Below are 15928 nucleotides of genomic sequence, written 5' to 3'. Positions count from 1 at the left end.
TCACTTAAAATTTAAAATTAATAGATTTACTGAATTAATCGCGATTCTTAATTTAAATTTGAAAAAATCGGAGATGCACAGTTTTTTTTCTATATATTGTCAAAAGTACATTACGGAAATAAGTCTAGGGACCAAATTTGCTTCAAAATAATTAGTAATTTCAAAAATAGTCTTGATTATTAGCACAGATTTAACGAGATAAACAGATACGTAATCTTACGGCGGTATATGGAACACGGTGTTTGGCGGCGTTTCGATCAAGCGATCAGTTAAATTCTCAATATTTTAAATTTTACTTCTCTCGCGGCAATACGATATTAGACCACGTTGCCAGATTATAAGCCATATGTGAATTATTAGGATAGAATCTCTCCTGATATCTACAGGCGCGATTTATTGATCAACATACCTACATATTGAAGTTGTTATATTATAACTTATTAGATGGATGGATGGATGGATGGATTTGGAGGTGTTATATTAACTTATTAGATGTAATTTGGTGGTGAAGTACTAATTTTGTGTGCTTGGTGTTGAAAGACGTTATTAAAATTATCAAATAATTAATTTTTTTTTTTTTTGTAAAATATAATTATTAAAAAGCTTTTTGGAGTTGTATAAAAAAACAATAAAATTAATTGAAAAACGTAAAATTTTTATCGAGATAGGTATTTAAAACCAGCCATTGTCAAATTTAACAAATTGTCTTAATGTTATCAAAATTGGTGGGCATTTACCAGGCGTTTTAAGAAAAAAAAATTTTCAGTGTTATATTACCTTTACATGAATCCTAGCCTTTGTCTATTCAAATTTAGATCTCCGCTATTAAATTAAAAATGTTTGAAATGATAAATCAAAAAATAACTTTTTTCATCTAAAATCATCCATGTAAGACAGACAATTGATGATGATGATTGATATGATGATTCTTAAAAAACGCACTGTAGATAAAGTATAGTATAAAAAATATACTTAGGTAAGTTAAGTACATTATATTTTTCTTACAAATTTTGCAAATTTCTAATTTTTTGTTTGTGATTTTTTGACATTTCCCTTGACCATTTGCAGAACTTAAATAAACCTATTTGAACAAGTTTGTTTAATAAAAACAGTCTATGGTCATGACACTCGTCAGTTTTTTTCCCCAACCATACTAGATGTTTTGAAACAATTTTATTTTTAATTTTTGTTGCCACAAACTCTTGATGCTTATATTTTTTTAAATATTTTTGAAACTTGGACATTGCTTTTGACACAATATACTCAACTTCTGAAGTAGGAATTACAAGAGATGTTTTCTCTTGCCCAGTGAAACTTTTATGTAGGGAAAAAATTTGAGAAGGGTCTGTAAATGTTGTGCTGTTTTGAAAATTTAATTTGCATTTTTTACATTTAAATTGTTCGATAACACGTCGAACTAAATACCTCGCATAATAGTTATTTGCCGATTCTTCCAAATTTATCTCAGGTTCTTTGACTGCTGCAATTTCTTCTAATTCAGAAACCGGACTTTCAGACCGCTCTTCTTTAGTATTTAGTTCTTGTGATATATGAACACCTTGAGTGGTTTTTTCGCTTTCACATTTTGTATCAATATTCCTTGTAATTCCTGACAACAAAAGTTGAGTATCTATATCATCTTCGCAATTCGATAACTTTGATGGAGTTAATAAACCCGTTATAGATTTAATCCTGAAAAATAGTCGAAATGACTTTGCAGTTGGATTTAAATTCCAACCACCCCGTTGCCTGGTCATTGAAAACAAGTTTTCCAAGAAATCTTGATTTAATCTATTTGTAAGAATAAACTGAATATTTTCCTTTTTTTCACTTTCAAAAAGCTGTTCAATTGCATTTATAGTATGAATAATTCCATCGAAACATGGAGGCCTTGTTTCGCTAATTACGGTTTTTTCCTTTTTACGGTACAACTTAATCAATGCTTCAAAAACAGATTTACCTTTGCCAAAACCCAGATTAAAAGGATTTTTGGCAAAAGGGCGTTTGCTATTGAAAGCATCGAATAAATTGTTCATCAGTTCTATAAAATCAGCAGTATTATTACCTAGCTCCTTGGGTATAAAACACTTATAGACAGCAGTTCGTATAGCGGCTGCCATAGTACTTGAAAAAACCTGTAGCGCTAAGGAGCATGACATTTTTTCAAATGCATTAGGAAAAATATGTTTATCGGTAATTTTGGGAAGAGTTCTTGTTGTAGATGAAGATTTATCAATTTCATACGTTTTCCTAATAACATTGAAACATATGCTCTTATTTCCCAACTTAAAAGTTCCCGACAACAAATTGTTCCTAATACTTTTGAAAAGATGCGGAGCGTCACATAGATCATTATAATAAAAAAAAGGTCGTTCCTTAGTAACACTCAATAATTTAAAAGCTGCCCTATTAGGACTTCCTTGGTCACACACTATTGCCTTGGGAATAAAACCAATCTCATTTAGAGATTTTAAAACGTAAAAAGTTTTAAATTCTTGCCACTTGTAGTGGCGTGAGAGAAAAAGTATGCAAGTGGAAATTTCCATGATGACTATATGCCTCTAATAGAAAAAACTAAGACATGAGTGGCTTCCCTTGGTTTTCGTCCTAGAGGACCTAAGTCTTCAAAACCTTCTATTAGGTCCAGTTTTTTATTATATTCGAGGCATTTTTTGATTGACATTTCATCAAAAGCCACCAAACATTTTTTTTCATTCTTGTCCATACCTGCACAGTTCAACTTAAAGACAGGTTTTTATATTATCATCTACGCCAGTCTTAAATGTATTTTGACCAATCCATTTTTGAATGGTTGACGTAGATGGTAATATAATGCCGTTTTTTCTCAAAAAATTGTAACACGATGGTGATTTATAGTACAGGGAGATCGCCAACTCCTTTTCGTTGCGGGAATATAAAGTACGACGTTTACCCCGTACTTGCATCATAACAAACGTTTTTGCAGGTATGGATAAGAATGATAAAAAAGGTAACAAATTAAAAATTGAAAATTTGCACTTGCGAACTTTTTCTCTCAACCGAGTAATTCTTCTCTTAATATTATGTATTTTTTTCCTTTGATAAAAGATTTTATTTTTAAGTTTTACTTTTCTTGGACTGTTAAGAGTATCCGGGAAGTCGATAATTTTTTTAACAAACTCGTTTTCTTCTTCAAATTTCATTTTTTTCTTGGAAGGTGGACTTAAACACGGACTATCACTTAATGACACGTTAGTCTTGATATTTGTATAGGTCTTTTTGGGCGCTAAAACGCGTAAATTCTGTTCACTGTCCAATAAACATTTATAATTAATAGGAACGGCACTGTCTTTTAATCGATGTCTTTTTTCCGTTTTCCAGTCATTTTCTGTAAAATGTCTTTCGCAAATACATTTGTTTTTAAGGATATCTTCCGGAAGACCGACTAGTTGTATATTTCCTAAAATAACAAACATCGTTAAAAAATAAAATTAATTATTATCATAAGTTTAAGGAGGAGTCAGGAAAAAGTTTTGTTGATTTAAAATATGCATTGTGCAAACATTTAGCCTTAAAAAAAATACTTCAAAAATCTCGCTACGATTCACCCTTTTCGAAATATTTACATTTAGGGTTTTCAATGCCCTCAAGATAAAATTTTATTTTCCCACTTGAAGTTTTTAAATAGACTGCATAACAAGATGAATTATTATAGACGTCATTGTCACTGTTATGGTTTATGTTCTTGTCAGTTACTTTGATGCTTGGTTATAAACATTCAAACTCACATACGTTTAGTAACGTTATTAAATTTATCACTCTGAATCATGGATGCCTCGACTTTCGGACAAGGAAAATTTTACCTAATCTTAATTTTTTTTTAAAGAAATCTACTGTTAAAATATTTACCATTATTTATGGGACACCCTGTATATTTACCTGTTTATTGTGTAAATTAACATATTATTTTTGTTAAAAAAGATGTTTTAAAAAAAGTTATATTTATTGCTAATATAGTTAAATTATATTTGTAAAGTATTAATAACAATAAGATCTTTTCAAGAAGTTTATTTTTTTATTATTTTGGGGGCTTTAAGTGTTGTTTCTACTGTAAAAATAATTTTAAATTTAAAATAATCGTATAATATGTGTACTAATTTACTAAATTATTTTTGTAATAAGAAAGTAGCTCTGCATTTAAGTTTATTATTAAAAAAATATTTTGATAAAATAAGGTTTTGCCTTTTTCAATTTTTTTTAAAAGGTTAAGAGACAAAAATGTGTTTGATAATTGTTCTAGATGTCTAAATTACATTATTATTTGGTTAGAGGATAAATGTTTGGTATCTCCGAAAACATAAATTCGAGCATAAATAACTCATATCAATAATTATTTCAATGTTCAGGCAATTATATACTATAGCTTACTATTATAGCTGTATTTACTATTATAACTAAAGAATAATTTAGTTTTAATTTAAACATAGCATTTTAAAAAATCTTAGTTTAATTTTATTCATATGAAAACACAAACCGTGTGATGTAAATGGTAAAGTAAACATAAATTTATTTTGTAACTTACCACTATTAAAAATCCAAACATCACAAATTTCTTTGCGTTTTATTGGAAATTTAAACATTTTTATTTTTTCAATACGTCTAGTATTTCCGCAATTGTAATAGTCGCATTTATTGCCTGCTGCAGTAACCCTTGAACGTGGAAGCATAGTGAAAACGCAATTATGTCTTTTATAAAGATCAGACTATCAGACCCATAGAACGCACGGGAGTAAAGTGAGAAATAATCATTTACAATAATTTTCAATTTGTCTAGTTCCTAAATAAAAGGGTAAAGACGCTCATCGACTCGACGCCGTTCATCGCCGACGGCCGCAATGAATCCAACCAGCGCAGACCGAAGCAGGCATTTTTCCTAAAATACTAAAAATAGATAAAAACCTTCCTCATACAAAATTGTATTGGCAACTAAGCACGGACCGAGGAGCGAATCCGTCGGGTCGAAGTCCAATGGATCTTAACTTTTTAAAGTTGGGATCCATTCGGTGTACCGTTTTTAATGCATTGCTTTACTTATCTGTTTGTCTCGTTAAATCTGTGTTATTAGAAAAATCAGTGACCTACCATTTTTTCCTTCAAACGTTGCCTCGGTGCTGGTCCCGGTGTGGAACGACCAGTTTTACCCTTTTTATGCAATCTCCTGGCTCCTCGCGATCTCTCTTGTTATTTGTGTTCTGAGAGCCCTTTTAGATTTTCGGTAGCAGTACCATCCGATGGCCAACACTAAAGCTGCTACACCCACAACTTTGATAACTTCCATGACAGAAATTCCAGTACTTGTATTTGCTGAAGTACCGCCTTTGCTATGAATATTTTTAAGAAATAAATAATTTTTAATGAGCTCATAATTTCCAGGCCATTTGAGTTATATTAATACTGGGTGTATTTTAGTGTTGCTTATTTATTGACTTACACTAATTGGGTAACATAAGACATTGACATAAAAATTAAAAATTGATAAAATTATTATACCAACGTTGCCTTGTAAATGTAATTTTTAATATTTAGGCTGGACGTGAACAATGACTTAATGTCTCTCCATATCGGAGATAAAATATTAGAAATTAATGGCATGCCAGTGAAAGACACCCCGATCGAAAACGTTGAAAACCTCTTAAGATACTCTGATACGGTTTTACAAGTAAGTTATCATTTTATTGAAGAAATCAAAAATTTTCTTCAGTGAAAGAACTTTTAGCTCACAATTGAACACGATCCAGACTCAGTGTCTCGCAGAATCTCCCAATTGACTAATTTGTCCCCAAACAGTCCCTTGACCACAACCAAGAGTGACACCAACATTCCAGTCAATAAAAACATTCCGTTAGACCTAAAGTCTTTTGGGTCAAACGATTCTGTTCATAATGAAACCGCTAAGAGTAACGAAAATGTCACTTTGGAGGGTGGAAAGGAAAATAATAAGGGACATGTCCGGTAATGAGTAGTTCAATAGAAAAAATTATGTTTAATTAATTTTGAGGAATTTTTTATAAGGGGCGAAAACAAGGAGCGACTCTATAAGAGGAAAGATGAGGGTTACATGAGCGGTACCAGATCCAGACAATTGAGGCGCAAGAATCATTTGGCCGATAAAGATCCTACTTTAGATAAAGAAAGGAGCTCTTCTATGAGTAGATTACTTGATGAGTGAGTCATATCTAATTTGATTTGTTGAATGAAAGTCCTAGAATACTTCGTTTGAAATGAGATTTTTGAATCTAATATTTTTCTAGAGCTCCAAACTCAAAACGATGCCTTGAACTGTCGCGAGCTTATTCGTTCCTGGAATCCAGGCCTCCCCAAAGGGTGTTTAGGGCTTCGGATTTGGTCAAGGGTGAACTGCTCGGGCAAGGGTTTTTCGGGCAGGTTTTTAAGGTATAAAAATTACAAAATCTTAGACCCCTGCTACAATCACGCAATTTCAGGTGACAACCAAGGATACCTCAGAGGTGATGGTGCTAAAAGAATTGTACAGGGTGGACGAGGAAGCACAGAAAAATTTCCTTAAAGAAGTATGTTAATTATTAAAATTGGTTAACAAAACATCATTTTGTGCAATAATTTTTTTTAGGTTGCTGTACTAAGGTCCTTACACCACAATAACGTGTTAAAGTTTATCGGGGTACTTTATAAGGAACAGAAATTGCATTTAGTTACTGAATATATTTCTGGTAAGGGTTTTTTTACAGTTTTAATTTTTTCTGTAAGGGGGTTTGATTAGGTGGTACTTTAACGGAACTCCTGCATGACTCCTCGCAGCCCCTTCCGTGGGAGCAAAGGGTTTCGTTTGCCAAAGATATTGCCGCTGGAATGGCCTATTTGCATTCCATGAATATTATTCATAGGTAAGTTCCTACATTGTTTCCACTAATTTATTACTTATAGTCATTATATATGATTAAGGTTTATACAAAAATGTTTGGATGTTATCGGTTTTTACTCCTAAAGTTTGTTTTTTTCCATTAATGTTTTCTTTAATAAGTTATTGAAATTATTGTTTGCACATTATGTTAACCAAATTGATTTTATGTACTATGATACTGAACCAAAAAAATTAAGCAAATATTGAGAACCTCGCAATATTTTGCTAACACACAAATAACATAATAACACATATAAATATTCGGACACAAACAAAAGAAAATAGAGTTGTAGGCAATGGAAACAAAGAACATTATTTTTAATTTGACATTTTGACAAACAATCTATTCTAGAAACTAGTCTAAAATCTGTTATGTTATCTAGAAATTATTAGTCTATTACTTAAAATCTATTCCATCCATCAATTAGCTTTAAAAGTCGCGTGATAAAGCAAAAAGCGGTGCATTAAGACATTTAATCATAAGATTGTTTTAATGTTTTGTCAAGGAAAGACTTTTTGCAAGGACAGTTTTTCAACAAGATGGGACATCGCCTCACTTTAGCAGATGCGTTAGAGAATATTTGACTAATACTTATTCTAATCGGTGGATTGGTCACCGAGAGCCTACCGAGTGGCCAGCCAGGTCGCCCGATCTTACACCTCTGGACTTTTTTTTATGGCGCTACTTGAAAGAAAAAGTCGACGTCACCCAGCGAGAATCTATCTTCGATCTATGTCAAAGAATAATTGATGCATGTCGCAATATTGATGTGTCCACATTCCAAAATGTTCGTAAAGAGCTCTACAATAGATTATTTTACTGTCTTGAAGTTAATGGTGCACATTTTCAACATCTTTTGTAGTAAAATAGTTACATTTTTCTGTTACCTAGTTTATTTATTTTAAATGGTAATAAAAATCACAAAGTTATTATTGAAGAAATGAGATTGAATAAAAAGAATAATATGATGAAACCAAACAATTCTTCTACTAATTCAAATAACAACAGTTATTATAATTGTGTTTTTAATAATGATAATTTTTTTTTTGTTTATATGAGAGATTTGTTAATATGAAGTTGTTTTAATCGTTATTTGAGTAATTTTCTTCTTAAATTAAACTCGTGCCTAAAAATTTTAAGATAATTTTGCATTCATAGCGTTATATCACAGATATAACTAGCTAACGCAACAGATAAATATTCGAATAGCAAAGCATGTCCCCCGTAAAATCGACGGTCGCACCTGACCGAGACTCGAGCGCCTAATAGAATATACTGAAATGCGGCGCAACGTTGCCGTATGTTATAATAAATCCGCATTTAATACAAAAAGCCTGTGTAAGAAAAACATTTGTATATATTTCAATAAAGTACATGGAGTATTTACAAAAGAAAAACAAAATTATATATCGTGTATAGTTTCTTAGAATAGGAGGTATATAAAAGTACATTATAATACATACAAAACTATAAATTACTACCTATTTAATACAAACTTATGGGCAAAATAACAGAAGAGGCACAATAAAACTTTTAGCATGGTGGTTTAGTAAGTGTTCAAAATTTAAGTAAGTGATCATTTTATATTAAGTAAAGACGTAAGGACGATATGCTGAATCAAAGAAAGCGAATTTTGTTTTATATTTATTAACCTACCTAACATTTTATTTACTATTACTTTGGCATGCGTTATGAAAATATTTTTACTACACTTAAAACCCTTGCACTATGTAAATTTCTTTTCTTTTTGCAAGACCTAATACTTGCCATTAGAGTTTGTGCCTTTAACCTGAAATGCGCTGTATAATTTATTGTTTTTTATTTATTATTTATCTTTTAAATTTTTAATTTTTTGGATTTTATTGTGCAAATTTTTTTGGTTCCATTTACAAAATTTATATAAATTAGTATATACAAGTTTTGTTAACAAAAATACCTTATGCTCGTAACAATTATGATCAGATGGTCCCAACCACTTCATATTTTTAGTTAAAATTTTGTTTTTTATTTTGATACCCACAAATTCCTGATGCTTAATTTTTTCAAACTCGTTTGCAAAAATGTACATACATTTTTCTACAACATTGGTAACATCTGAAGAAGGACTTATCAGATAGTTGTTTTCGTGGCCACTGTAATTCTTATTTAGTATAAATATTTCGGATGGATCGGTTAAATGAGAATCAGATTTTAAAATAGAGGCACAATTTTTGCAATTAAATTTTTTCAAAACTTTATTAACTAAGTATCCGGCATAATATGAATTTGCAGACTCTTCCAAAGCATGGTGTTTGATAATGGGCTCTTTGCTTTTAACTGTTGGAATGTCATTAATTTTTTCGGAATCTAAAATTTCAATATTATTTTTCGATGTCGTTTGATGTGCCCCTTTTTTAGGGATATTATTTAAAATTAATTGTTTGTCGACATCATTCTCACAATTGGATAATTTTGAAGGAGTTAGTAAATCTGTTTACACTTTTAATTCTAAAAAATAATCGAAAAGATCTGGCCGTTGGGTTAAGATTACAACCACCGCTTTGTCGAGCTAAGGAAAAGAAATTTTCCAAAAAATCTTGGTTTAATCTGTTAGTTAATAAAAAATTATTATTTTCTTTTTTTTGGTCTGCATAAAGGATTTCTATGGCATTTATAGTTTGAACTAACCCTTTAAAACATCGTGGCTTACTTTTTGATATTTCTTTTAATTGTGTTTTTTTATTTAAAACCTCGCTAACTTTTATTATGGATTCAAAAACCTGTTTACCTTTTTGCAAAACATCTATAACTAATGAGTTTTTAAAACTCACTCCACAGTTATAAGGATTTTTAGTATATAAACGTTTGCTATTAAGAGCATCAAATAAATTGTTCATCATGGTTATAAAATTTGAGGTATTAGTACTAATTTTTTCATCAACTATAGATTTTTGAACGGATGTCTTTACAGCTGCAGCCATAGTATTTGAGAATAATTGTAGTGCCAATTTCCAGGACATCTTTTCAAAGGCGTCAGGATTTATATGCTTATCTGTTATTTTTGGAAGCATTCTGGCTGATTGTGATGCTTTGTCAATTTCGTATATTTTTTTTTAATAACATCAAAGCAGATACTTTCATTTAAAAGTTCAAACCTTATTGAAGAGTGCCAGTTATTCCTGACGCTTTTGAAAAGATGAGGGACATCATATAAAGAAATGTTCTGTTTTTCTTTTAAATAAAAGTAAGGCTTTTCTGCCGTAACACCCAACAGTTTCATTGCGCCTCTATTATTGGTACCCTGATCACAAACCGTGGCCAGTAGTAAAAAGCTCATTTTGTCTAGAACAGTTAGAACGTACAAAATAATATTTTTTAACTTTTCTTTACAGACTGCATTTTTTGAAAAAAAATATCCTAGTGGAAATTTCCAGGAAGAATATATTCCTCTCGTGGAAAAAACGAGAGCGTGGTTGGCTTTATTTTGAGTCCTACCAAAAGGGCCCAAGTCCTCAAACTCTCTATTAAATCTAATTTTTTATTAAATTCCAAATTTTCTTTGAAACTTATTTCATCAAATGCTACAAGACATTTTTTTTTCATTTTTTGTCATTGCCTGGGCCTTTTGCTGTAAAAAAACTTGAATATCTTCATCAATGCCTGTTTTAAAATCATTTTTTGCGACCACTTTTAAATTGTTGAAATAGCTGGTAAGATGATGCCTTTTTTTTCAGAAATAAATAAGCGGACGGAGATTTATAATAAAAACATAAACAAAATTCTCTTTCTTTTTGATTCCAAATCACACGTTTCTTACCTCTTAATTGCATTTCAACAAAAGTTTTTGCCACTGGAGATAACAAACTTAAAAGCGGTAAGGGCGACGACATTGCAAGTTTGGATTTTTGTATTTTTCTGTGTAATCTAAAAATTATTTTTTTAAATTCTTATTCTTTTTAGTAACACGTGTAATTTTTTTTTTAATTTTAATTTTTTTGGAGTCGCAATTTTGTCTGGTAACGAACATAAATTGCTGACAAACTCGGATTCTACACTGTTATTATGTTTTCTTCGTTTTGTTGAAGAACTTTTTGGACTAAAATTGAGTAGTGATGTTTCCAGTTCTGCATATGTTCTTTTTGGAGTCAACATTTTTAGACTATCTGGGCAGTCAGTAGCAAAAGGACTGGTTTCATTAAGCGCATAGTTTCTGGGAACGGCATCTTTTTTCAGGTAAAACTGCTTGGATGTACAAAAGTCCTCACTCGTGAAGTGGTCCATACAAAGGTATTTATTGTGTAGGGTTCCTTCGGAAAATGTAGCCAATTTAGCGTTTCCTATATAAAGCAAAGAAAAAATATTTTTGTATTTAAAGTAAATTATTTGTTTACTTTTGGGATTCAGGGTAGCCAAAAGACAAGTAAAAGATAACTTTTTGCTTTTTTTTATTTTTTTCCATCTTTTGTTCGATTGTTAATATTGAGAAAAAAATAACGTTAAATTATTAAAGCAGTTTTAAAAATGCAAAAAATAAATATGGGGCCAATATGAATTTGATTGTAGTGGCCAAAACACGAAGCGTCGCGTGAAAAGAAGATCTTCAAATCTTCATCCTAATTACCTTTTTTTTTTAATTTATTTAGTATTGCAAAATTTGCTAAATTAGAGTTTTGTATTAGGACGGTAGTTTCTAAGTTTCTAGGTAGCTGTTGAACAATTTGAAATGTCAAAAAATACATTTTTTGGTTGTATAAGTACTCATGAGTTAATTGAGTTGTTATTATTGCTTAACCATTATATTTTTTTCTTAACTATTATTTAGTTTAATAAAACGTAAGTAAAGGTGTTAATTCAATTTAGTTTAGTGTAAAAAAGAACTTAATAAAGTAATGTCGGGAGTAATTATAAAATTTACTTACCAGAATTTATTATCCATTTATCGCATAAATCCTTTATTTTCACTGGAAACCTAAACATTCTAATTGAAGAGTTTCTTCGTGAATTTCGACAATTAAAATATTCACATCTAGAACCACCAGTTCGTTTTTTTGGAAGAGTCTCCATCATTTTAATATAATTTTTTAATCGAAAAACATGGAATTTGGTAAATAATAAGTCTTAAATATTAAAAAACAACGCATTAACACAAATAAGAAACTCATTCGATCAGCGCAAAACACTTAACCACAACGGCAAAGTCAAACTACTTTTAAGTCCCAAAAGCGTCCTATTTATTTAAACTTTTACTCGGCTGACCGCGGTCTGCTGCCTGCTTTACCTAAACTTGACAACAAGGGCTGCGTAATTCCTCGATGGTCAGCCCGCTCAAAAAGCCGGCTGACATTTCGGGGCCCGCATTTTTACTATTGGAGTATTTATCTGTTGCGTTAGCTAGTTATATCTGTGGTTATATTCTTTGAAAAACAACATTCGGTCATTTTCATATTTTGTAAAAAATGGTCAAAATATGAAAATAAACTCCGAAAACAAGTCCCTACTGCTATTGTACTGCCGAATTGCCTCCATAAAACCATTGAAATCTTTCGAAAGGAGTAATAGCACTTTAAAATTCAACAGTGCAACTTGTTCGAAGTTAATCATTATTCATAAATTTCTTTACAGGGATCTAAATTCACACAATTGCTTAGTGCGAGAAGACAAAACTGTGATAGTAGCCGATTTCGGCTTAGCTAGGATAATTTCTCAGGCCACAAGCAGCCTTAGAAGATCCCCAAAAGGTAAATTATCGACAACGATTAAAGTTTTACAGTGTATAAAAACGTATTTTGTTGCAATAGGTACGAGAAACAGACACGAGCGTAAAAAACGCTACACAGTAGTCGGTAACCCTTACTGGATGGCCCCGGAAATGATGAAAGGCAACAAATACGACGAGAAAGTCGACGTGTTCAGTTTTGGCATCATTTTGTGTGAGGTAGATAGACATTATTAACACGAACAAAAACATTTTTTATTTTATTTCATGGCTCGTAGATTATCGGTCGGGTCCAAGCTGACCCGGATTTCTTGCCCAGATCCAACGATTTCGGTTTAAATCAGGTGCAATTCAAGGATAAATTTTGCCAGAATTGTCCGGAGCCTTTTTATAAAATTGTGTTTTTATGTACCGATCTGAATCCGGATAAAAGGCCTCCCTTTGAGGTGATGGAGGTGTGGCTGGAGTCGCTCTCGATGCATTTGGCTGTGGGGATGCCTTTGCCTCCCGACTTACTTTTTGATATTCAACATTATAGGGGTTTGAGTCCCAGCAGTTCTGGCAGTACTACACCCGAAGGTAAGAGTTATTTTTTTTAAATAATGATTAGTAAATTTTTCAGTTTTTTTTTTCGGTCATTTTTAAGGTTGAAAATTGTTGGATTTATTGGATTGACTTCTTTGTTTCGTCTGCAATTGTTGTTGTTATGGGAAATACAATTGAATTCATGTAAAATTTGGGTCGCCTAAGTGGTTTTGAAGGTGGTAAAAAAATATATTAAGATAGCTTTATTCAGTTTTTTTGATTTGTTTTATTTGTTTTCTCACTGGGGCTGTTTATGTTACAAGCACGCTTATAGAAAATTTCAATGCTTGAATTATAATTTTTTTCTTAAAGTGTCTCTTATACACTTTGTTCAATCTTAGTGATGTGTGTCCTATTTTAAGTAGAGAGAGGCACAGCGATCATTTACCAGCTTCTCTTTTTTTTGGGTTTTAAATTTTTTTCCAACTTTTGTAACTGTAAACCATAACTTTTTCATTTTTTTATAAAACTTTGTATATTTTTTATGCCATTCAGTACACATTAGAATTTTCTTTTCAGAGACATATCACGAGTTGACATTTAATTGACAAATGACAGTTAAAAGTGATTTTACTATAAATAATCTAGATGGCCATAGACCAAGTTAGCAATTGTCTTAGCTGAGTGTGCTGGTATTTAGAAATTCGGTATATACATATACTTAATCGCCACTTTTTTTTTGTTGTCAATAATAATTTACTGTTTTTAGTTAAATGTTATATTTAGGCAAATGACGTTTTTTATTTCTTTAGATATTTTAAAAAATAAAATTATTAAATTTATTTATTTGAATAATGTTTTATTCATGGTATAGTATTGGCTCTTATAACCATTATTAGACTTTTGTATAATACAGTGCTGGCAAAAAATAAAGAAACTTTTAATTTATTTTCTGATTTAATAACACCGCCGAACAGCATGTATGTTGCATGGAATATTTTTATGATTCTAGGCTTATTTTTAATGCTGATATTAAATAATGTCATCAGTTTATATGTGTCAGCTCTAGTTTTTGAGTTAAAAGGAGGGAGTATTTTTTGGGAATTAAAAATACACTCAACGTACAAACATTTTTAATTACAAGAACTATACACTCAGGAATTTTCTTTTATATGATTTTCTACTAGTTTTGAATGAACTGCTACTCTGAATACTCCAGCAAAAATCGGCCAATAAGGTAATCATCACCCTTCCTATTACCTAAGAAATTTTGGATAACCCAAACAAAGGAATCCCATGCATTCTTCTCAATTTCTGACATTGAGCTGGTGAAATTAGGATCGTTTCCCAACTTGCGAATTTGTGGACCATCAAATATACCTGCCTTGAGTTTTTCTGAACTTAGACTTGGAAATTTCCTTGAAATATATTTGAAACATTTACCATCTTTATTTAATGCCTTAACATATTGCTTCATTAAACCTAGTTTAATGTGCAGGGGTGGTAATATGATACGATCTCGTGGCACTAGAGGTTCATTTATAACATTAAGACTACCTGGAAGTAGTGCTTCCCTAGAGGGCCATTCTTTTTTTGACCAATGTTCTGATTTTGCTCTACTATCCCATAAACACATAAAACAAGGATATTTAGTGTAGCCTCCTTGTTGTCCTAAAAGGAAGTTCACCATCTTAAGATCAACGCAAATCACCCATTTATGATCGTTATATTTGATTTTGTTCATGACCAGTGCTATTGTGGGGTATTCTTCCTTAACTTTAGTTGAATGTGCTATTGGTATGGAGCCTAGTTTATTTCCGTTGTGCAATAGTACACACTTCAAACTCCGTTTTGACGAGTCAATAAATAAACGCCAATCGATTGGTTCATATTTCTGCAAGCCCATGGCAGTCATTAAACCAGAAATATTAGTACAAAATACAAAATTATCCTCCTCAGCGAAAAAGGGAAGTAAGTCTTTTTCTCGAGTGCGGTAATAAGAAACTTTAGTTTCTTTAGTTAAAAGATTTCTCTCTTTTAATCTGGAGGCCAATAATTCAGACGAAGTTTTGGATAGTCCAAGGTCTCTAATTAAATCATCAAGTGCACTTTGATCGAATGGTTTTGGTTCAAAGAGATTTTCTGGAACAAACTCGTCATCGCTCATGCTACTCAGTTCATTCAATTCATCAGAACTTTCTGTAGATGTAGATGGTAATGGTAAAGATGTATCTTTTGAGCTCCTTACAGGCCTCAAAGCTGATGTTGATGTGGGGTAAATCCATTTGGAGCGGTTCGTCTTGTTGATTCCTTTTATTTTAACAACGCAAAAATAGCAGTCATCGTGATGATTTAAAGGTTCACGCCAAATCATTGGGGATTGGAATTTAAAAGAGAGTCTCTTCTTAGTGGCCCATAAACGTAATTCTTCAACACAAATTTTGCACACAATATTGGGCACCCAGCACTTGTTATCTGTTTCCAAAGGAAAACCAAAACACTCTAAATACGCTCGATTCACAAAGTCTGACATATTCAATCGAAATTTTTGAAAAACATATTCACCACAAATATAACAAAAACAATTCGGATCGTTAATGCAGACCCTTCTTAGCGAAGTCATGATGAAAATTACAATAATTTATCTAAAACGCGACTATAATAGATAAAAAACCAAAAATAAAGATAAATGAGAAGAACGTGGCTATATCTAAACAACTCGAGCTGTTAGAGTAAAACTGACGACAGATTCGAAATCAGATGCCTCGAATTAGTAAACAACAATAAA

The 15928-nt window shown here is 31.5% G+C and overlaps 1 protein-coding gene and 1 long non-coding RNA gene across 5 annotated transcripts in view; both read left to right on the top strand.

Moving 5' to 3' along the window:
* Positions 1 to 15928, top strand: part of LOC126733480 (uncharacterized) — a 264393-nt gene that overhangs the window by 220289 nt on the left and 28176 nt on the right. The window lies entirely within an intron of this gene.
* Positions 1 to 15928, top strand: part of LOC126733453 (LIM domain kinase 1) — a 44291-nt gene that overhangs the window by 8945 nt on the left and 19418 nt on the right. For 2 of the 4 annotated variants that reach the window (XM_050436764.1, XM_050436766.1), the window contains 10 exons: positions 5566 to 5698; positions 5756 to 5991; positions 6052 to 6204; positions 6291 to 6432; positions 6483 to 6569; positions 6629 to 6728; positions 6779 to 6902; positions 12522 to 12637; positions 12698 to 12834; positions 12894 to 13194. In XM_050436764.1, coding sequence (XP_050292721.1) covers positions 5566 to 5698; positions 5756 to 5991; positions 6052 to 6204; positions 6291 to 6432; positions 6483 to 6569; positions 6629 to 6728; positions 6779 to 6902; positions 12522 to 12637; positions 12698 to 12834; positions 12894 to 13194 — 1529 coding nt within the window. Of the gene's footprint in view, positions 1 to 5565; positions 5699 to 5755; positions 5992 to 6051; positions 6205 to 6290; positions 6433 to 6482; positions 6570 to 6628; positions 6729 to 6778; positions 6903 to 12521; positions 12835 to 12893; positions 13195 to 15928 lie in introns of all 4 variants that reach the window. The other 2 variants (XM_050436763.1, XM_050436765.1) reach the window with 1 other exon arrangement.

This window comes from Anthonomus grandis, chromosome 2 (genome assembly GCF_022605725.1).
Source record: "Anthonomus grandis grandis chromosome 2, icAntGran1.3, whole genome shotgun sequence".
In the NCBI taxonomy this organism is placed as follows: Eukaryota; Metazoa; Arthropoda; class Insecta; order Coleoptera; family Curculionidae; genus Anthonomus; species Anthonomus grandis.
The sequence above is the reverse complement of the archived record's forward strand: the minus strand, read 5'-3'. Positions and strand labels throughout refer to the sequence as shown.